The 24,847-nt window shown below is 31.0% G+C and overlaps 3 protein-coding genes across 3 annotated transcripts; 2 read left to right on the forward strand and 1 right to left on the reverse strand.

Moving 5' to 3' along the window:
- Positions 1–3,234: 3,234 nt before the first annotated feature.
- On the forward strand, positions 3,235–16,636 carry LOC145939856 (uncharacterized). Its single transcript, XM_083044479.1, has 3 exons — positions 3,235–3,438; positions 10,339–10,541; positions 12,856–16,636. Exons 1-3 carry the CDS (start codon positions 3,417–3,419, stop codon positions 14,851–14,853), a joined length of 2,223 nt encoding a protein of 740 aa, XP_082900605.1. The 5' UTR covers positions 3,235–3,416; the 3' UTR covers positions 14,854–16,636.
- Positions 16,637–16,754: 118 nt separating this feature from the next.
- Positions 16,755–19,974, forward strand: LOC145939943 (uncharacterized). The gene is made up of 3 exons (XM_083044596.1): positions 16,755–18,276; positions 18,883–19,144; positions 19,854–19,974. The coding sequence occupies exons 2-3, from the start codon at positions 18,899–18,901 to the stop codon at positions 19,935–19,937; spliced, it is 330 nt and encodes a 109-aa protein (XP_082900722.1). The 5' UTR covers positions 16,755–18,276; positions 18,883–18,898; the 3' UTR covers positions 19,938–19,974.
- A 1,213-nt stretch (positions 19,975–21,187) lies between these two features.
- On the reverse strand, positions 21,188–24,023 carry LOC145939950 (uncharacterized). Its single transcript, XM_083044623.1, has 5 exons — positions 23,996–24,023; positions 23,848–23,906; positions 23,002–23,172; positions 22,429–22,632; positions 21,188–21,732 (listed from the first exon to the last, which is right to left on the reverse strand). The coding sequence occupies exons 1-5, from the start codon at positions 24,021–24,023 to the stop codon at positions 21,424–21,426; spliced, it is 771 nt and encodes a 256-aa protein (XP_082900749.1). The 3' UTR covers positions 21,188–21,423.
- Between the last annotated feature and the right edge of the window lie 824 nt (positions 24,024–24,847).

The raw sequence follows: 24,847 nt of genomic DNA on the forward strand, positions 1-24,847 counted from the left end.
CATGTATATGTAAAGTATACGAATGTATTTGTAAAGTTTTTTTTATGGTTACTGCATATAGATACTCGTACAAATTGATGCACAGAGTGTATCAAAATTCTACATGTATCTAATATATCTAGAATCAAGTAGCTTAATAGATTACATAAACTAAATGGATATTTCTTGTAGCTTAAATATGTATCGTAATAACTTTATCTAAATGATTTCGCAATAACACGCTCTTAATATGTATATGGACCTCGACTCGTGGAACACTTTGCGTACATGTATGTATATTTATTAATAAAATAGATATGAAAAAATGTTCCGGACAAAAGTTATAGGATTTTAAGGGGGACAGATGATGAAAATATGGATTTGTCCTTGAGTGACCTATTGAAGGTCGGATCAAGGTCATCGCGATGTTTTCTTAACATACACACACACACACATCGATGATCTTGACCTGATCTTCAATAGGTCACTCAAGGTCAAATCCATATTTTCATCATCTGTTCCCCTTAAAGTTCTACAACTTTTATCTGAAACATTTTTCGATATCTAAAGTCGTTTCCGAAATCCAAGGGCTGGGTCAGACTTTAGAGACACCCTATATACTATATACATATATTTATATATATGTAAATAATACATTATATATACACACACACACACAAAGAGAAAAAGAAAGTCAAGCGTATGTGATTAGATGAGGAAAAACAAGCCAACGATATAAAAACTTTTGTATAAAGTGTAATTAGTGTACAATAATATACCATGTATAGAATCTTATTAGGAATCGATGTTTAATGATGTAGTAAGAATCGTTTTAAAAAAATATTAACGCATTAAAAGAAAAATTATAAATTCCGCATGCCTTAAAGCTATAGACATAATTTCACTTTTACAAATCTATACAGACACGCACAAGCTAAAAAAACACGTTTTTTTACAATTTAAAATCATTTTAACGAACAGCTACAAATGTGTGAATCATAAGACATTCTGTACAGATAAATATACATACAGCTTGATTTTATGACAATTTGCAATAAATCCATGATGATGCTAATAATAATAAAGTCACACATGTAAACTAATAATAAAGTCCAGTCATACAAATACAGTATTATGACAAATATAAAGCACGTCTCACGTATGTGATTAACTTTCATTTTTTATCACAAATTATATATAGTTAATGACTTTAAAAGAGATACAATTACAGTGTTAATACATTAAAAGTAGAATATAAAGTATCAATCTTTTACTAATTTATTTCCTGTTGTAGAACGAGACACCTTTCAAAATGTAATTAGAAAGTGGTTCGTAAAATCTTTTTGGTTAATTTATTTAGAAACGCTTCCATCGCGCGCGCGCGCGCGCGTGCGGTCCTCGTCGGTTGTGATTGTTTTTATTACAATATTTGTTTATTACCGAAATGGTTGATGAACCATCGATCAAGTTGTGAAAATATATTCGTTACACACAACAATACGATAGATTCCATCGTGCCATTTCCGGTTACATGTTATATATTATTGCACAAATGCAGTTGCCTGACATGTGCGTAAAGTGATACTCGCCGAGTGTCACGCTTGAATAACGAGATGACGCGTGTATTACGTGCGGTTTGTGCAATGACATTAAAGTAATTTCTAATTTAATATTTACTCCCGTCTCTCTCTTTCTCTCTCTCTATTTTAAGTTTTCACGCACAATAAATTAAGATTTATCGATTACGCGATAAACGATTAATATAATATAATATTTTATAAAATACAAATTATAAATTGAGAGCATCGAGAAATGAACAACTCACCGAAGCAAGACACAGTAATACATTACTAAATATATATACTAAAAATTATAAAATTAATATACTTGCAGTTAATAAAACGGTACATTGCTGACATTATTTTTCCTACAAGACAATTATATCGAGAATAATATTGGTAAAATACTTGTTTAGTTACATTTTTCTGCCATTTTGTTATTGCCTGATTGCTCGAACTAGTGCAATCAGTTTCATTATAAGCGCGTTATACGCTTGCTTATACAAATAGCAAACAAACAGCGTGAGACTTTAATGCGAAAGCGTGTTATATATAGTATCACGCCAGAGTGAAGGCACGCGGTGTGCTCCAATTTTGTAAAAAAAAATTGGGCACTGATATATCTAGATTGGATGCTGGAGCGATCGAAAATTTGGCACATAAACTGCAAATTTTCTTACAAAAGATACATTACATTTTGCCAACGTAAATTGAAATTGTAATTGCTAATGTATTATCGTCAAGTATATGGAAAATATATCGGGGAAATATTTTATTTAATTTTTATTTAATTTTAAAAATCTAGATATACAATTGAATCATCTCTTCAATATTTATTTATTTTGTAGCTACTGTCGCATATAACTTTAACTAATTTTCATTCTTGAAAATTTTATTTTTATGTGAAAATTGTGTGTGTTTATAATTACTTCTCACTAAAAATATCTAAAGTTTGCACAAATAGGCGTTGACATTAAGAAATATAAATATATGTTATAAATTTTTATTTTTTTGTCCTCGCGAGTTATATCTCTTACTGTGTTTATATACCATCTATACACGTATATGCGTGTAAACAATTAATATAAATTTATTCACAATAAAGCATTTAATGACAAATCGAAAGAGGCTTTGGAAACATATTCGTTTAATGTACAATCCAGTCTGTTTTTCTTTCAGTCGATTACTTTTTCCCATACGACAGTTCGCGTAGCGAGCAAAGCAATCGCATTCGTATTGTATAATGGTCTTTCGTGTATATATATATATATATATAGTTGTTAGTCACACCAGCTTACGTGACACGTGCATCACGCAAATTTAATATACAACGTAACTCTATACAACATGTAACAGGCCTTATAAAAAAAAAATTTATCGATAGGGGCAAATGTGCAATAGCATGGTCCAACTATTTATAATATAGCGCTCACGCGGTACTGTATTATTAGTTTGAAAATCAAACCAAGAGAATCGCAAAATTATACTATCTACTACGATAAATGTGTACTATGTTATTTTTTATTTTGTCCATTGGTTTTTAGTATTTTTAGTAGCAATGCATTGGTGATCGACAGTCATCTCGCTATATCTTGCATTTCATTAATATAATAAAAAGTAATTTTGATCCTAGTTTTTCAAATGTGTGCTTGATAATTGAAGGTGAAGAAAATGAAGAAGAAGAAGAAGTCTCATTACCAGGCGCATGCATATATAACCTAATGTGCACTCGAGTGCACAACATGGAAAAGTGGCGAATAGAAGAACCCCACCTAATCCGGATTACAGGCGCGGCCTTTCCCTTCGGTCTATAAAGCCACTAGAAATTCACATTTACTCAACATTCGCTCAGCGCTCCGTCACTCATTTGCTCTCACCATGTGGCTGCTTATTTTTATAGGTGAGTGCGATATATTACATTTTAAAAGAACAAAATTTTTTCACAGACTATTTCTCTGTAAAAGTGCTTACGACCTATTGTTTCCATTGTTTTTTTTCCATCTTTCCTGTGAATTGAACGTTGCGAAGTGTATGTGCGACGATATTTCACGCGTGTGCTTCTTATTGCAAAACGCGTGTGAGTTTTGTGCAAAAGAAACGAATTTGCTGTTGAATAAAAACATTCGTGAAAAGTTTGAAAAAATACATTTCGGATTCTTCTATCATACGATACAATTATCTGATTTTGGTGTTTTTTATATATGAAAAGTACAAGAGAATGGCCCAATTTGCTTTTATATTGTTTGATAAAAATTATGTGTGTGTGTGTGTAAGTAAAAAAAATAAACAAAATTATATATTTTTTACGCAAAGTAACTCGCGCGCGAGAGCCACATCCAAAAGCGGTCCGGTGAACGACACCGCGGAGGATCAGGTCTCTGTTGTTCATACATGGAATTGAATCCGTAAAAATATATAATTTTGTTAGTCATTTTACATCAGATTCGGGGATTTAGCGGATAAAATTACATTGAAAATGACTTTAATACTTTATCTGCAACAAGTAGTGGAGATTTGAATAAGAAAATACTCGTCTTTCTATTTGACCGACAAAATCAAGGTCATTTACTTAAAAATTTTTTTAATGCATCCAAAATTAGAATTAAAAGGCAACCAAAAGACATAAAAAATTAGAAGCTTTAAGCTAAATTTTGGTATCTCACAAGTTGGATTTACTTGGATACAATTTTGGGCAGAGAGGTGGTTGCGATTTGACGTGGAACGATCCATATATTATATCCTATATAGTAGGATGTATACATGTGTACAATTTTGATTGAATATAATGCTAAATCTATTGTTTGCAATTATAAATATATATAACACTAGTAAGTTTGATAAAAGAAAATTTCAGCGCAAATTAATTATATTTAATTATATTAAAAGCCATCTTACTTACGCAATTGATACTTTACATATACTCTACTTGATATAGAAATTCTATAGATAAAAAAAAGAAAATAATGCACTGTAATGAAAGAAAATTTTACAAAAGTGGATATCTCTCATCACTTTTTATTCAATTATAGGAAAGTCAATCCATTTTCATCAAAGTTTATAGATAAAAGCTAATACAATTAACTAGAACAAGAGACGACAAGTATAAGCTGTAAAATCACTAATATAATTTGCATTGACTTTCCATCAGATCATCGGCCGATTGTATTTCCGGTGTTAGATTTATTATTCTTGCGTAAAGCTAATACTTATACGCTTTTCATATAGCAAAGTGTTCATTTATAGATCCGAAATTTAATCATGTTTTATCATATTTAAGATTGCAAAATTTCTAGTTAATAAAAATAATAGAACGCCACACTATTCTTCTATAGCCACACATATTCTGTATTCTATATTCGATAAAAAAAAAATGTTTTACAATACTATTTATATATGTACATATAAAAGTTTGTGTTATATATCATTATTCTTTTTCATTAACATATATATCACTGAAAATTAACTGAAATTATCGGATTATAAATTGATCTTAATATAATTATACCTACTGTGTTCATACTAACAATAAGCTGTAGCGATATATCGATGGCAACGTTTATATATGAGATCAATATATAGAAAGTTACTCTCTTCTGATACATGTTTACGCAGAGACTGCGTATATAGGTACTGCAATCTTTCAATTTCTATTCGATACATTTTGCTACCTAGTTTTATTCTCTTTTACGAATTTCTTCATAATCCCTTTATGATACTGCTGCGCAAAATATCCTTCTCTAATGCTGGGTTATCGGATTTTCTCATTTTTGAAAGGAATCTACGTAATGACGATTGCGCGCGAGAAGCCGGAAGCATCTGTATTTCATGATCTTTCGCTTTGTGACAAAAAAGTATAAAATTAAGAAATGCATTTCCTTATTCCTATTGCGTGTTATTGACATCTTTCACGTTGGCACATTATGAAAATAACGAGATAGATTTTTACATATACTCATATGTGTGCGTATCTCAGAGTGATATTACACATTATACATTTATGATTTTATCAAAATATTCGTCATATTTATAAATATAAAATGTTTTAATTTCTTTGTACTAATTTAAAATTTTTAAACTTATGATTATACGACAGACAGCTATATTTTCAATTAACTTTGTCAACTGTTTTCTATAACTTTTATATCTCTATAATAGTAGTTTCGTTTCCAGTGATAATTATGGTTCTTATAAAAATTGTATTTGTCATTTTTTATATACATATATTCAAATCGAGAAGCGTGAATATTCGTCTCATCATTACGATTGTTCTCTCATTATTTACAGAGATTATTTATATTTACTTTAGCACAAATTATTTGTGATATAGATCACAGGTATGGCGCGATCAAGACAAAAAATCTCACGCTTATATCGCTATCGATTGAGAAATCCGCGTTGAACGTACTGTGCAAACGAATGCGGTATCGCCTTTCTAACACAGTTCGAAACTGTGGCTACACAACAACCAGCGTGCAAACTGAAAGTAGTCGAAAGGAAGGTACCTTCGTACGCATGTATAATTATGAGTAAATTTTATCAAGCGTGAAAATATATCTAAAATTCTTTTTCACATCGTTATTTTGTAGGATGATCTATCCATATAGAAATCTAAATATTGAAATTATAGATGTAGACTCGTACATTTGCTACATATGTGTATATATGTATACACTCTCTCTCTCTCTCTCTCTCTCTCTCTCTCTCTCTCTCTCTCTCTCTCTCTCTCTCTCTCTCTCTCTCTCTCTCTCTCTCTCTCTCTCTCTCTCTCTCTCTCTCTCTCTCTCTCTCTCTGTGTGTGTGTGTGTCATGCGAGCGAGCAGATATGAGTACGATAACCCGTGATCGAGGCGGAAGTCTGTGCGCAGCTAGAATGAAAGCTAGAACGAAAAGTGAAAACTGTTAGTAATAGTATACGACAATATATGCTAGTATATAACGCTGCGCATACCGCCTTTTTAGGCTATTTCAGTCAAGGGTCTTTTATTTTATTTTTATTTTAAGCAGGCTTTTAATTTTCTTCATCCAATCTTATAAAACAGATAAAAATTTACAATTTTACAGTTTACTTATCTATTAAAATATAACTTTTATTAAGTCTAAACATTTTTTTTTACATTTTATTTTGAATTATTAAAGGCTACTATTGGATGAACATTTTTCGAACAACAAAACATTGAGTGTAAATAAAATAAAGAATGGATCAAATGGTAAATATATATCATCATGTATGCGATATATCTCGAGTTTTATTAGATACTAGGAGAAAAGCCTGTCTACGCCAGGCATTAAGTTAGGTGGCTGTTACTGAATATTTTTTCATGGGATATTAAGGAGCCCCTAGCTGCGCCTCTGAGTTTTCTGATTTTCCCCTTTAGTTTTTTTTCATTGATTTTATTCTAGCCCCTGGCAGAACACCAAATTTCATCTTTCTACGTAGGTCATGTAAAGTTTTCCATGTAAACCCCTACGGCAGAATTAAGGGCCCTTGGCTGCGCCCCTGAATAAAAATTTTGGGTTTTCCGATTTTTCCCTCTTGTTTTACGTTAGTGCCTGTCGGTATACCAAATATTTTGCCTCTTAAGCCAGATTGAAGTTTTCCCATGTTAACCCTATGGCGCGCATTAAGGAGCCCCTGGCTGCGCCCCTGGATTGAAATTTTGTGTTTTGAGATTTTTCCCTTTAGTCTTATAGTTACCGCTATCAATGTACGAAATTTTAGCCTCCTAGGCCAGATTGAAGTTTTCCCATGTTAATTCTATGGCGCGCATTAAGGGATCCCCCTGGCTGCGCCCCTGGACCGAAATTAAAGATTTCATGAATTTTCCCATTACCTGGGGGTGGACCCCTATCACCATGCGAAATTTTGTATTTCTAGCATGTCGGGAAGTACCCGATCAATTCAACGACAGACAGAATAGGGATTTTATATATATAGATTTTTCTATATCTGAAATTAATTTTCAATAAATCTTTTTCCCTAGTCTTATCTTATTACAAACTAGATTTAATTTAAAAAGAGCGAATACTATTTTGAAGTATCATTTGCAAGGAAATATTATCGAGACATTTTTTTGATATAATGAAACCAAAATAGTATATACGAGGCTTTGAGAAATCTCCATGTTCTATTCAATTGTATATAGAAAGATTATCCGAGAGTGAAAGGTCGATGATATATAGTTTTGTATTGTTCCAATTGCATCACTAATTTCATTTCTAATACAGCGTAACAAACAGATTGACTTTAATGCTATAGTTTTGAGAAACAGCTTGTGTTCGCATAATGTTGATCAAACTTTTGTTTAACGATAATTATATTGTGTCGATGAGAAAAAGAGAGAGAGAAAGAGAGAGAGAGAGAGAGAGAGAGAGAGAGAGAGAGAGAGAGAGAGAAGTAAAAATAAAAGATATAGAAAGTTCTGACTTTGTAAATTGTTATACTCTTCTCACAGTGAGAACGTTAGACCGCACTTCCGATGTTACGCAAATATAATAGTTTGAAGAAGGAGGTCGGATAATTAATATTTTTATGTGGGAGCACAGCCAAGAGAGAGTTCGTTAATTAGAAAATATCTTTCTTTTTTCTCGAAATATTCTCGCATGTATCAATCTTGCAATACCAAGACATCGAATTAGGACAATGTCCACAAGCCATAATTTATTGATTATAATACTAGAAGAATGTTTTTTGTAACAAATTCAACCTAGTTTTATTTAAGACTAGACAATGTATAGTCTTATAAAAGTAATATTAATATAAAGATCCCCTTATAATAAGATGTATATATATATATATATATATATATATATATATATATTATTAAAATACTATTATATTAGAAAAATAATTGTAATTTGTTAATTTTCAGTATTGAATATTTTTATATTTCACAATTCCCGTTAAAAGTCTCATTCTCGTTTCTTTAAAAATACAGTAAAAAGAATATCTTATCTTGTTATTTATTTCTATCAAGTTTTTAAAAGTTATATAATTTATTAATTATCAAAACATATACAACGCATTAGTTTTACATGTATAAATAAATATCTAACAATTTTGAGAAAGCATAAGTAAAATATAAATATATAAATATAAATATGTAAATATTAATATATAAATATATAAATGTGTTGGAATAATATTAATACCGAGTAATATTTTAGATTAAATAAGATATCAAAACAAGCTTTGCATTTGCACGAGTACATACACAAATTATACAACAATTGTTGGAATTTTGGTTACAAAATATACAAATATACAGAACAAAATGAGAAATTATTTTTAAATAAATCTACCGTAATCTATCATGACTATAATTCATACAACTACCATGTTATAACATACTACTATACTATAACCTAACATTTACGCAGGAGAGATGCAAACTCTGCGAAGCGTTAATTAGGTAAGATTTGTTAATCGCGCGGGCGCGCGCTCGCGGAATGACGGATATTACTTAACCGCACCTTCCCCACCTATAAGGACGCGTACGTAGTATTACTCAACGCAGGAAAAATTACTCACATCCGCGGAATCTCATGGACTAACAAAGGAAGGATAGCTGACCGAACTGCGTGCGCGCTTTCCTCTCTGTGTTAAGTAATTTCAAAAGGATCTGCACGATCGCGTTCAAACGTAGTACTAGTTAAGGAAATGAGAGCAAATGCGCGACAAGATGTTTTTCTCTTTAATTATTATTTATTATTATTATTATTATTATTATATTACATTTTGATAATTCTTTAGAATCCTTGAAAAAGTTGACATTTCTTTTTCTATAGTAAAAATTTTGAACAAGTTATATTGGTTAAAACTTCATTTTTTTACATTATACATTAAATGTTTTTTAAATTATATATCAAATTTTCTAATAAATCGATCAAAATTGACCTAGCCTTTAATAAAGAACTCAATTGGCATTAAAAATAAAAATAATTTTAGAAAAACTTTTTTAAAAAATCAAAATTAAATGAATTAAGAAAGAATAAGCATCGCATATTAATATTTGAGCATATTGATAATCTTATGATATCACAAGTTAAGTTTGAAAATACACTTATCAATTAAATTAATTGGAAAATTTATTTATAGACTAAACGGAAAACTTTTATTATCTAATTGGTTATTCTTTATAAATTTTAAACCTTTATTCGCTTTAAACAAGAGATGCAATAATCTTGTTTAGAACTTTATCAAAACATATATATAATTATTTCAAAACTATATACATGTTAAATATTATGCGTTTCAATTTGGATAGGAAATTGTTTATAAACTTGGCGCATATTGATCTTTATTTCTTTCCACAACGACGACGAGACGCTTGAAAACGTTGAAAGCAAAATCCGTGGGAAGAGTTTCTCGAGTGCACATTCGATTGTAACTTTCTCTGCATTGCTTTCCCAGCTCTGTTCCGAGCACTCGCGGTCAAGCGGAACGATATAAACGTCACACTTCCACGTTCAATTATTCGAGCACATTTGAATCGCAAAAAACAATATTTAAATAGGATTTGACATGTTATGCGATAAACGATAGGAGAATTCTTAAATGGATGGACGCATTTTATATCACGCATGAATGAGATGTCAATGAATTAAATATATATTTCTTGATAAAAGATATATTTATTAAAGAGTAAATTAATTTGGATAAAATAAATTTTTTAAATAAGATATCTTAAAACAAACAAAAAGAGGCGCTTTTATATATTCCCGCCTCTGCTTCTCTCTTCTTTCTTATCTCATTCACTTTTCACTCCTTGTATATATACGTTACGTTATTTAAAATTAACAGGTCTCTTGACAGTCTCCGTTGGAGAGGAAACCGTTGCCAATATCGCCAAGAAGACCGTGTCGTCATCGAACAATGTCGATGACATTGTCCTGCTGGAGATCGATATCAAAGATCCTGTTAAAAGGTCACCAGTTTCCGGTAGCACCATTTATGAACCTTCGATCAGCCAATTTGTTATTCGTCACGGTGATGATACCAGAGAGGTATGACATAATGATACTATATTCGTTAAATTTTAATATCGCAGTTAAATGTTCACCGTTAAATGTTCAGCATCAAATATTCCAATAATCAGTGTCATTGTTTTCGATCAACCATAACTATTGATCGCTTTTATTACCCGCCATTAACGTGTTGACTAACTTAGCCATGAACAGATCATTTTTTTACGATACTTGAACTGGCAGCATACAGAGAGGGACGCCTAGGTCCGCCTTCAAGATCTAGGCGTTCTGACGCAATGTGATACTACTAGTCATGTGGCTCGACTCCACATTACTTTCGTTACTTGTACGAGGATTTCCATTTCACCAATGTACTTCGAGGATAGCGAGAGATTGTACATTCCATGTTACAAGACTTATATAAAATGTCGAACGCCTCTCTATTCCCCCTATTAAACTCTGTGATCTCTTCATAAAAGCATTCAAGTATCATATAAACTTAAAATATATTAGTACAATTATTATCAATTTATGTTATTTACAAACATTTTGCGTTGCACTTTGAGAATAAAAATAAATAGAATTTATATATATTTTAGAAATCTAATTATTGTATCTAAATATTAAAATTCACCGAGTAAGAGTAATAAATTTAAGATATTGGATAATGTAGGATGATAATAATAAGTAATTAAAGTAATCTAAATGATATACTTGACAAAAAGACTTGACAAAATATACTTGACGAAAGAAAATAATATTTTATATCTTCACACATCTCCACACACGTGTGTTTTATAATGTGTTGTGTTTTAAAATAATTTTGCGTATCGCGAAGGAATTACGACGTAGCAACGCACAATATTATTTCTCCATAAAGATGTGCATTATTGTAGAATAATTTCTTAGCTAATCGAAGAGCGAGTAGGAAAAATTTATAAAAGATTAAATAAACATTTCATCGAAACCATCGGTAAATGTTCTGTATTGTATGTATTCGGTATGTATTCAGGCCCTAATTATATTCCTGTTTCAGGGCTAAAAGAAAAATCATATTAGAAAGGAATCGTATAATAATCTATTCGTACATTATTATGTATTTCTTGAAACCACGTAAATCGTAAGATCTATAAGGACTCTTTTTCTCTCTCTACTGCTATGATATAAATCTTAAAATAAATTCAAATAATTTTATATAATATATTAACTATAATAAATTAGACAGAGTTTAAATATTGTTAGAATGTAAATAATAGAAATTATAATAATAAACTATAATAGATTTACGAATAAATAATAGAAATTTGTTTCGTAAATCTAAAAATTCCTCGAAATGTATTATATGGCGTAAAAAATATAAATAAATATTGATTATTCATTACTACATCAATTTAGTAAACAATGTCAAATTAATACATTTGCGGATTCATAAATTATATCCTGTTTATTTATACTCTATAATTATATATTCTATAATTATATTCTGCATTATTCTTGTATTGATTTAAAAGAAATATTATCTTTAAATACTTTCCGCGCGCTCGCTCGTGATCGCGCTTGGCAATATGCCGTACTCGCGAATGCGATCGCTCGATCGCTTGCATAACTCTCGGCAAGTTTACACGCCTTCTAATCGCTCTGACCTGACACACAGTACTGATACAGCCACACCCACTCTTATAGCCGAGTGTAGATTTCCAATTTTATCGAATCGCGAACAATTCTATATCTTCTCTGTGACCTTGCGTTGCGGTGCAATGAGTCATATAGAGTTATGGTTTACTTTCGTGACGTTAGCTTTTTTATGGGGGTTATTGACTCATCTGCTATGCCACTATATACTCGCAAATATACTTTCACGGAGCAATAACCTTCGACGATTCGCTTTCCAATTTGTGTTTGTAAGATCAAGTTCAACACTCGGAGATTCAACCAAACGACACACGCAGTAACTATCTATAATTGCTGTTCCTTCCGTTTGTATCGCTTTTAATTTATTTTTAAAAATCCTTGCTTATTTCTAATTAACATTACAATATTTAAGAGAGTTGAATCGAGATAATGGCCATGTTACATATATGACAGCCATGGTTACATAATAGCTATCTTATCCATATCTAATATATCCTGCTTTAATTTCTGAATTTTTTCGCCTGTACATAAGGCTGCACTTTGTGCTGCACATAACTTGTAATATAATATAATTTAAAATTTATTTATTTATTTAAAATTTGTTAAATATTACACTTTACCATTTGTGTGTGTAGCCTTTACACACATTGCTAATTAAAACATAATATTATACCTTTACGTAAATATTTCCATCGAAATAAAAACACTTTGTAAATTTCAGCTGTCGCCCGAATATTTAGCTGTTTTGCGACAATTTACCGAAAGTGAACCGCAGCCGTACACAAGCTCGAGTAATGTGGCTCAACGCAGGCCACTTCCAACTTATGCCAAACAGCAGCAGGCGCTACAACAGGCATATTACAATTACCGCAAACCCGCCGTAGTTCCTCCCAGACCGAGAGCTCAATTGCATCCTCAGGCATTAGCTCGGGTCGAAGCTGTAGCGCAAGTTCAGGCAGACGTCGAGGTACAGCACCGTGCTGCGGCATTGCAGCAGGCGCGCGGCCCGTCCGGAGCATCCACATATCAAGTAGAGTCTTACACCTCACCGAAATTAGGCACTTTCGAGCAAGAGTTGCTACAATTAGTATCCGCCAATCAGGCTCAAGAATTTAATCTAATTCCGGCGCAGCCTAAAGGCGACTATTCGCAACAAGGATATATAAAATCGACAGTAGCACCGGCGTCTCCGCAATTACCCGAGCAGTATCATATCGAGACTAGTCCTCCCCCGCGTTATCCACCGCAGCAACGAGTTGCAGCGACATACCAGTCGATCGAACAACAACCAGTTCAGCTTCAATATCAAACAGCGCAAGCGGCAGATTACGCGACAAAGAGCGTTCAACCTTTCAGACCGTCTCCGCAATACGATTATGTAGATGACGGTGCCCAGCTGAAACCGCACCATCAACCGCAAGTTCAGGCCGAAACCGAGGCGAATGCCGGGGCTGCTCAGGCCCATGCCGAGGCGCAAGCCTTAGCTTTCCAAAAGATCGCCCAGGCATCGTATCAGAAACATCACGAGGCTGCTTTGGAGCAGATCAGAATTGATCACGAGAGGTATAGACAGCAGCAAACCGCTTTGGAGCAAATTCAACAGGGAGATCACGTCAGCGAGGCCGGACGAGCTCATATCGAGGGTCGACTGGAACCAAAAGATCCAGAAGCCGCTTATAGAGCCAAGTTGAAGGCACAGGCGGCTGCTGAAGCCGCCGAGGCCAGAAGACTTCAAACTGATGCTGAATACAAGGCTCATGCCGATGCCATACGCCATGTCGAAGCTCAGCAACAGGCTCATGTGAAAGCCCAAGAGAAGGCCCATCACGATGCTTTAAATTTTGAGAGAAATCAATTGCGTGCCCAAGCCCAAGCACAGGCGCTGGCACAGGCTCAGGCCGAGGCTTTGTATAAAGTCTATCAACAATCACGCGCCAAAGCTAACAGCGAGATTCTGGCGATCGCCAGAGCCCAGGCTGAGGCTAAGAAAGTAGATCCTGAAGGCACGCCAGTAATTCAGTACCTTCTACCTAGTACTCCCAAACTTCCGCCACTCAATAATTATTTTACCAATGACGATGTAAACAAGTATCAGGTTTCCGGCTCCACCTATGCTCCTAGATCGGTGACTAAGCCAGCAGAGTCTACTACTACTACGTCCACCAACAGTGATTCCAACGTTGAAGAACAAGTTTATGTTCAACCTGTTATCAATCAACCTCGACAAGTGCACAAACTGAAGGTTACACCGACTCAATCCTCTGTCTACATTTCTCAATCTGGTCTTTTGAAAAAGTCACCCATCAAGTCTCTTACTATCGAGGATATTATCGATCAAGATCAAGCAAACAATCCTCAAGTTGTACGTATACCCTCATCTAAGGATCAACAGCCTCTGAATCAAGAAGAATTGTCTGCCCTGATTAATGCTGGTTATAGCGTTACTCCGATACCTCAGACAGTTAAATCGACACAGCAAAGCTACGTGCCGGAAAATACCTCCTCTGCCGTGTACTACTTGAAGAAACAACGACCAGTAGCTAGGCCTGAATATGTCGCGTATGAGGAGGTCATACAGCGACCGCGAAGACCCGCTAGAAAGCTAAATACACCTGATCTCAAACAGGACAATATCAATGCTAACGAAAAGATTACTTATTTGGTACCTTTGGAGCCCAGTTTTGGTACAAGGCAACCGTCGCTTAAAAATAACGAGTAATAATTACCTAGACTTTCTCGTCGTCGGAAAGTGATGGCAAAATATTAGAAACTCTTTCCGCGAGAATGTTATTTTTCTTTCTGTTTTGTGTCATGTATAATACTACTATACTCGGTTTTTTTTAATCCAAATTCATAAATATCGAGTATATACATGAGAAGATCGCTCAAAAAGATATTCTTTATAAGAAAATTATCTAAATTCCCTTGCTTTTTCTCTTTAATTTTTATGGTTTGTTTTTGGGCGGTTGCACAAACAAGTCTATTTTTATATCGATTGTTAATTTTCTTCACTTTGCGATTAATAACTTTTTTTTTAACTTATTTTTCAATGTTTTTCGATTTAGTCTATAAACTCGGTAAAAAGAAGAAATGTTCCATTTGTGTACAACAATTTATACATAAACATTTTGTACACAATTTTGATCCTGAACGTTAACAATGTTTCTTTAATATAGTAGATTTATCAATTATTATGGATAAATTATATTAAACTATTTGCATCTTGTGTTAAAAAGTTGAAGAGTGGAAAGTAGGATTTATATACTGATTTTGAAAAAGTAAAATAAATTATAAAATTACATCGAATATTTTACAGCAGATTTTTAAAAAATCAATGTAGCACACATATATAAAGAAAAATGCAGTCAAGTTACTTTATTTTTTTGTACGTGATAATAATTGGCATATAATTGAAAGTATTTTGTAATTAATGTTACGCAAGATTGTTAGAGATTTATTTATGTGACGGTATTGAGTCGAATAATTTTATTAATTTATACTCTTTTGTAAATAGTAGAATTTTAGCTAATAAAAGTTTTTAAAAATTTTGCTTCATAGAGTACACATGATGTCTTTTATATTTTTGATTTTTATGCGTCTTTTTAAATGTTATCAATACGAAAGAAAACGAAGTACTACTTACTTTAAAATATCTTTTTATTAAAATTACTTGCATTGTCTAAATACACGATATGAGAAAAGTTAATTTAATAATTTTTTTAATTTTAATTATTGTGCAGTAATTATTTTGTAATATAAATTTAGATAATGTTGCATCATGTTGATAAGATTAAAAATCTTATTTGTCATTCATATTATCAAATACTTCATGTCAATTTATTCATCATCGTTATCACAATCCTTAAAATTTAATTATCAAATAAAAAAAGAATATCAATAATTTCAAAAAGATACTTTAAAGTACGATTGTATTAAAGCATCATGTTAAAGCGTATAATAAATATAACATGGCCTTTATCTTGTTACATGAAATAATATTATTATCGTAATTAGTATTGTTTAACATTTAACCTTACTCAACAACATTAAGCTACTTATGTTGATCATGTACGTACATACAAGTACATATGGATTCGTACCGGTCATTGGCAAAGCTCTTGAGCGCCTGCGAGAACTCGTGTCGCGATTCTAGTTTATAAGAAAACCCCATTTTTTTTCTTCCAATATTTTTATAAATTTAAAAATATTGGTAAATTTTAATTTGCATCCGCTATCCGAATAATTTTACGATGAGTATTTTTCGTGAGAACGAAAGAGGAATGAGAAATTGAACAGAGCGTTTATGACATGTTTCGAGAACGATAAACAATTACGTTTAATAAATAGTTTTTGCTAATTTTGCTCATATCTTGATAAAAATAAGTCTATATTTAGCAATAACTAAATTATTGAATGTAAGCTATTTGATTATATTTTTTTATAAAAAAAATATTTATTTTTTTTGTCGCAAGTAATATATGTAATATACATTTTTATAGAAAGCAATGTTTTTTATGTTATAATCAATAAAGAATCTTTTCATAATAAGCAATGAGACTTGAGTGCGATAAATAGTAAATGTTTTATAATACATTGGTTGTATGTACATATTTTATATAAAATCTGTAGTTTTTCCTCGTTCTTTTTTGCCGTTTATCTCATTGTTCTGCTTTGCTTCGCACACTTTACATGTGCGTAAAATGTAACGGTAAAAACACAATGAATATATTGAATACAAAATACTCTCTAATTAAAAAAAAAAAAAAAAAGTTTTCTCTAAATTCTATGGACTAATTATAGCCGCCTGTAATAGCAAGTATTAAATGATTTCCTGAAACCTTTCTGCGTTAAACTCGACAAGGGTAACCACTCTGTTACTATAGTTATTTGTAAGGTCATAACATTGACCTCAATAATACACAAGGTAATTCCATTCTCTTATCTATTTCGATTAAGAAAATTATCTTGTTAGCGATACATGTAATAAAATCACAAACATTTAAATTGTTGAAAAACAGCATAAGCGATATGATTTAAGATACAACAAATTGTATGAACTACATAAAATTTTTTCAAATTTTTTAAATTTTTTGATATCACTTTAAAATCTAAAATTTATTTAATAAACAAATAAAAATAAACATTTAATACATTAAAACTTACATTATATATTGTAATGTAAACACACTTTATGTAAATTTATATAAATAAAAATTTGTATATAAATACACGTTATATGTATAAATAAATATATACATGCATGTGTGTTTAATTATAACAGTAAAAAAAAATTGTGATATATTTTAACGCTACACAAAAAGATTTTTACAAATTGTATAATTACAATTCTGTCAAAAATTTTATATTGTTATATTTTTGCAATATTTATTTTTTTATTATAACAAGTTTAAATGATGAAATAGAAGTTATTCTATTTTATGCGATACAACATCCACAAAGAAAAAGTAGTGCAAATCAGCCAGATAAACTGAATCCACTTCTAATCGCACAATATACCATGAAACACAAAATAATAACACAATACACATAAACACATAATATATGCATATCTAGATACAATTGTTGAAAATGCTATTTGTACATGTGATTAAACACTCGATTCCGAGGAAGATATAGCAGATCGATTTGATTCCGCAATCACGCACTTATAATTCAAACGCGTGCGAAACATTCAACATTATATATTGTTACGTACTTTTATACCTTACATCTTCTTTCGACATTTAATTACGATATAACAATCATATCAAATTGGTGAATACTCTCTATATATAAATGATATATTTATTCGATATCTAATTAAAGCAGCGCGATTGAAAAGAAGATTGTCGCACCCTTGACTCACAATTCAACGAAAGATTAATAACCTTGTTTGAAGGTAAACATGAAAAAAGGAATTGGCACGAGTCTCTCTGCTGTAGTCTCTATAGTGAATGATCAAGGGACGTCCGATATAATTTTAACTCGCACACTCCAACAAGATGAGTGGCCGCGGGTATAATGGCAACATGCGTATATAAGCTTTGCTACCACGGATCTTAAACTCAGTTAGACACGGATAAAGTATATATGCAGCATTGTTGCAAAATATTATAAATTTCTGTAGCGTCTCTCCTAAAAGGTGAATTATATATGTTTAATGCATACTTGCGCAATTGTTTAATGCAAAGCCTGCGACGTTTGCAATCATATAGTGCGTTTACAGTGCAATGTAAGATACGTGAAAAAACCATATGTTATAAATAACATTATAATTGAATCAATTATTATTAAATCAATAAATTTTGTACGAGTGACATTTACAGTACAGTATTTGTATATAAAAGACAAGTATTTTATATATAAAACATTAAAATGGCACTGCTTTAAAAATGCGCGAAAATTATGTAGCACGTCAAAAAACATGCAATTTTTGCATGAAAACAGTGTTCAGATTAAATTAAAGATGTATAATAACACGGCAAAGTAAAAACGTCGAGAATGAGAATAGTTTAATTTTTGTTTTTATTATCATCTAGTTACATTTAGCGCTACATTTTTCAAAGTTTAAATTTTATTTGTATATTATAATGTGCAAAGAATGCTTACATTTATGAATGTGTGATAAAGATCGGGCCGTATTTTTATATTATCTCAATATAATAGTCATTATATAATAACAATAATCATTATTACTTAGATTGTATATTTTTTGCTTTGAGCAAGGTCGCATATTCTAATTTTACAGCAAAGTGCAGGGAAAAATGCCGACTATCTGCATGAATGCTATAATTCTGTTCAGCCTAATGTCAACTTGCGTGCCTACGCCAATCTTTTTTATATCACCTGAAAGTGCGCTACAAGACCCAGTTCTTGCCCATCCAGCTGTCTTAATTAATTCTGCAATGGAAGACAATTTGTCTAATCAATTACGAAATAATTTCTACAAAAATCCAAACATTGCTGTTGGTCTTGCCAAGGAATCCTGGTTTGTCGATAAAGAAATGCAGGTACAAATTTTTCTAATCTTTATCCTGTCGGGTGAAATATTTAACAACATTTATTTATTATTAATCATTTAGCTGTTTGAGCGTATTATTAGACTAAACACTGTTGAAACACAAATATTTAAACGTTAAATTTTTAATGTTAACATGTAAATTTTTTTCTAGTTCTGTAGTGATATATTAATATATTCATAATATTTACATTATCAATTATTTAATAATGCCAAAAAACTATGTGGATTATATGTGCGCGGACTATGCGTATACTTGAGTGTATGCGCGCGCGCGCACACAAGGCACTTAGATATTATAAAACTTTTTATTATTTTATATCTATATCAATTTCTCTTATATAATTAATATATACAAACAATATGAGAACAAGAATTTATAAAAATTTGTGTGCATCAATTTTTTCTATACAATAATATATATTATGATAAATAAATAAATAAAGATAAAATAATTTAATAAACTTTACATCCTACATTACACAATTCTCCTTTATTATAAGCTTTCTGCATTATATTATGAATTTTTATATATGAATTTTTTTTACCTTTTATATATATAATATTAAATAAAGAAACAAAATTACTCTCTTATTTGCATGTCGCTTTCTAATTCTATTTGGTTTTTAAATGGTTCAAAATTGAATAGCGAATCAAGTCTTTTCGTAACTTTCTATAATATTTATTACATGCTATTACAGGTGATCGACCGAGAAACGGATAAAATTTCGAGAGAAAAAATCTACAACCTACTACATAATGCTGGACTAGCTCGCAATAAATAATATTGAGACAATAAATAAAAGCTACGTAATTTTATCTAGAAAATAAACTTTTCAGTTAAGACTGTATAATAAAATAAAATTAAATAAAAATATGATTTTTTTCTAATTGTTTCTAGTATTTACAAATTTCAAAAATATATTTACTCGCTTGCAATTTTTTGCAGTTTCTTTTTTACATAGAATTAGATAAGCAATAAAAACAATCAAATACGCAATTAAAAATTTTTTTTAATTAAAATTTTTTTAAAAACTGCAACATTATATACAGGGTATTAAAAAAGTATACGCTCAGCGCTATTCGATAGAGAATAAAAATTTAAGAAAAAATGTCTAATATTATTTTTTTTCGATGCAATGAATAGTTTCACTGCAATTAATTATTGTAATCAGTCGGCACGAATTATCAATCGGCACGGAGCTTACGAGAAAAAGCAAGCGCGGTGGAGCGCGCAAAGTGGGAAAGGATTTTCCGAAAAACTAATTTAAATGGAAGCAGAGCTTGCTCAAGTGCGAATTTGGTCTCATAAAATTTACCTTTTTTTTTATATCAGACAAGGTGAAATAATTATTTATCGCATCGAAAAAAATAGTATTAGACATTTTTTCTTTAGATTTTTATTTTCTATCGAATGGCGTTGAGCGTATGCGATACTTTTTTAACACCCTGTATACTACTGTTAATACATAATCATTATTTTATATTTTCCGTAAACAAACAAAATTTCTTGCCTATCTTTGCTCGCAGTTTATATAGTCAATTTTTATAAATTTTATTTAATAAAACTATAAAGATTCTAATATGTAATATTTTTGAATATCTTTGACTTTTGTTTTTTAACTCTTTTTAAAGTTACTCTTTTAGTAATTATTTGATAAATATATGTATATGTGTCACACAAATAAATGTTATATTATTTTCCGGTTCTGTTAAAAAAATGTAGTAATAAATTAATCGAAGAAAATATCTAATATTAGTATAATATTAGTTAATATTATTAGTTATTATCATTGCACTAATTATTGATGTCAACTATTAAGTTAATATAAAGAATCTAGCTAGAATAAAACTACGAGATATAAGGATATACCATTCAATCTAGGATTTATACGTATGTACATGTATATGTATTTATACATGTACCTATAAGATAACTTTTGTCTTATAGTAAACAATAATACAATATCCTTTCGCTATAAATCTGCATAAATGTCAGTAATTTAATAGCCCGCTTTATCAACATAATATTTTTTTCATTTATTGTATGCTTACATAATTATCAAAGATGATTCGCGTCAAGTAGCGTGCAATGCACGATCTTCCAAAACTACATCCAATCTGCATTTCTCTTCCATTCATTCGTTACAAAGGATATGCATAAACATGAAATCTGTATATTTGTAAAAAAAAAATGATCCAAAACTGTTGAAATGCACTTTCTTGTTAGTAATTAATTATGCATTTGATAAGCCTTCTGCCTATCTCATCTCAAGAAATAGCTCGCGTCGCACTTGAGTGTATCGCTCGCAATCTCCTAAGATTCGCCAATCTCCTCTTGTTTCTAGCGTTCACTTTCGCCTCATGAGCAGCAGCGTTAGCTTTGGCCGCCGCACGATTCGTGTTCACGAGATCCTGCCGGGCACTTCGTAACTGATTCGACAGTTCGTCCACTCGTCTCTTGGCCGCTTCCAGTAGCTCCTCTTTTTCTCGTAGTGATCTCTGCGCTCCGCTCGCGGCTGCTTGCGCGTTTGCCGCGTTCGATTTGGCTGTACGCACTGCGTTCGTCAATGTCTTCAACTGTAATTTCAAAATATAAACTCTATATATAACTTTAACCTCTATATATAACATTAAAGCTCTAAATTTAAACATGATTAACATTTTTATATACTACAAATTCAAAATTTTAACAAAACAGATTGCTGAGAAAGAGAAACAGGGAGAGAGAGAGAGAGAGAGAGAGAGAGAGAGAGAGAGAGAGAGCAATTCTTTTTCATCTTTTTTCGACATTTAACAAACTTGAGACTAATTTTTTTTTAATTGATAATGTGAGCGGTTACATCTCTATATATGTATACATACTTGTACACAAACAATGTTATAGATAACAATGGAAAAGCCATCATTCTTTCATATTTTAATAAAGTTAATAAAAGTAATCTTCAGTTTCTCTTCAAATCTTCGACAAGTATATAAATATAAGAGAAATAAGAGAGAAAGAGAAAGAGAGAGAGAGAGAGAGAGAGAGAGAGAGAGAATATAGGTAAAATATAAAAAAGTTGCACAGAATCAATAGTAAAATATAAATATGAAAATTATTCAAATGCGAGCTGTATATATTATAAATTGAATCTTGTTAAATTATATATATATGATGTAAATAATCCAAACTAGAAACAATTTTTTTTTTAAATTGCAATTTACATGTTTAGATGCTATTCTTGTTATTATCAATCACAACTTGTCGTGATTCTATCTCGGTTTTTTATGTACCTGATCTTGCGACTGCTGCGCTGCCTGAATTGCAGCGTTAACGTTAGCCTGCGCTTGTTGCAAAGAAGACATTTCTTCCTGAACTACCGATCGTGCTTCCTTCACTTCTTCTAGCAGCTGTTCGACTATCGCTTCCTTATCCGATAAAACTGCTTCAGCGGCTTTGGCAGCTTGAACTGCCTTCTCCGCCAACTGAACCTTTACCTGTTATTACGACATGGCATATTTGTTGAACAAAATACCGCGAATGTAATTAATGATAATGACGCACACAAATTTGTCGCATGCTGCTAATTCCACGACAAATTTTGCACGACATTATTTCATCCTGCAACAATATAATATCCGCAGATTCTCTCTGTGAGACAGATAATTAAATGTCGGAAGATTAAAAAGAGGAATTTCTCTGTTATATTTCCTTACATGTGTGCGTGTTCTGCTATTAATAAACTCTTTTCAAAAGTATATTAAAGAAATAAAAGATAACAAACAAGTCACAAAAATTCAATACTCTTGTAAAATGTTTCTTTCAGAGAGATGTATAATACATATATAATGTATAATTATAAGTACTTGTCGAGCTGCTTGTTGACCAGCGATATTCTGTGCTTCAGACGCGGCTTTTGCTTCCTGCGCCGCTTTCTGCGCGATGTTGCTCGCTTTTTCAACGTTTTTTTTCCGGGCATTAGGTAAAGCACTACGACAGTTTCCACTTTCGGTATGACGCATGTCTCCTGCTTGATTCTGTATGCGCACGCCGATAAATATGAATAAAAAAAAACTAAACGAAAATATGTTGAACTGAATATATTGAACTGGTCAAAAACTTCCACACGAATGGCTGCAAATATGTATATTATATTCGTATCCAAAAAGATAAAGATAAAAGCTCATATTTACAAAATCTTCACATATCTTGTGTAGTCGTGAATAAATATATATACACGAGAGTCGTTCACATATAAAGTTCATATCTTTGCTTGTAAGGAAAAAAATGAAGTGATTGAAACTGTGCACATTTATTATTAGTTCTTTTCTATATATGAATTCTGCAAAATTATTTTCCCAGCGATGCAAGATTTATCGGCTACAATCATTGTAAAAATTGACATATTGTCTTTTAAAAAAATAATATTAAATTTTTATTAAAAATTAATAAAATTTAATATCAATTTTTTTTTTTTTTTTTGAAGACAATATGTCGATTTTTACAATAATTGTATCCGACAGATATATATATATTTCTAATTCCAAAATAAAAATATTGATAATTATGAATTCATAATCGATTGATGTTAAAAACATGATGATAGGTTATTGTTATTAATGATATTTTGGTGTTACAGACAATACAATCAAAACTATTCAAATCTAATGTTGTTAAAATTTTCTAGTAAATGAGAATGGATTAAAGCTTACCGCATTAATCGGGACTTTGTGAATCCGTCCACAATCAGATTCTACAAATATCAGCACGACTATGAAACAACATATTGGTTATAATAGAAATATAAATTACTTAATAGTTAAATCTTTATGTAAATGTAATTAATCATATAAGCCTTACGGATATAATAAACGTAAAAAATGTTCATTCTGAAGAAGAAATTTAGGTGAGCACGTTGTTCTTTTCTGGATAAAAAATATTATAATAAAATCATAATAAGTTTGCACCGAACGAACGCTTTTATATTTGAAAATAAAAAACGATTAGCGCTTTCTTCAAGATATTTAATAAGACTATTAAGTGAAGTTATATATATTATTATTTCGTGGCCCACTCTTTCTCATTTATATAAAAATTAAAAAAATGAAAACTTGATAATATAATACATATATATTTTCTACAATCATATATATTTCTGTCAAAGTTATATATGCTTCCGACGTAAATAAAATTTACTTAATAATTATATATCTTATATAAACAAACGATCGATAGAAAATTTCACGACTCTTTTTATACAGTTTTACATAATTGACATTTCCTTAATTCCAGAAATCGCACAAATAATAAAACTCAATATTCAATCGGACAAGCACGCAGTTCCTCTATTACGATTTTAGACATGCTCTAGAATGTTCTGCAATTATAAATAACTGTACAGACTTTAGAGGTAGATAATTTTTTTCGAAATAGAATTTACGCGGTAAAAAGTAATCACGACTTTTATCAAATCTGACTTTTAGATGTAAAAATAAATTACATCTTATTTTTTAAGATTTACATAATTTAAAATTTGAAAAGATATAGAAAGTTAGATATACAAAAATAATAAATGTAATTAATAATATTTTGACTGATTATAATAGACATTTTTCTTGTGGAATTGTCTCTTTCTTTTTTATAAATAATTTTATTAATTTTATTATTAAAGAATCACATAGTGCAATCATATGCTGCGTGATGCATGCATCA

This window comes from Prenolepis imparis, unplaced genomic scaffold (genome assembly GCF_030444845.1).
Source record: "Prenolepis imparis isolate NDT839.2.m4 unplaced genomic scaffold, iyPreImpa1.0 SCAF_1, whole genome shotgun sequence".
NCBI classification, from domain to species: domain Eukaryota; kingdom Metazoa; phylum Arthropoda; class Insecta; order Hymenoptera; family Formicidae; genus Prenolepis; species Prenolepis imparis.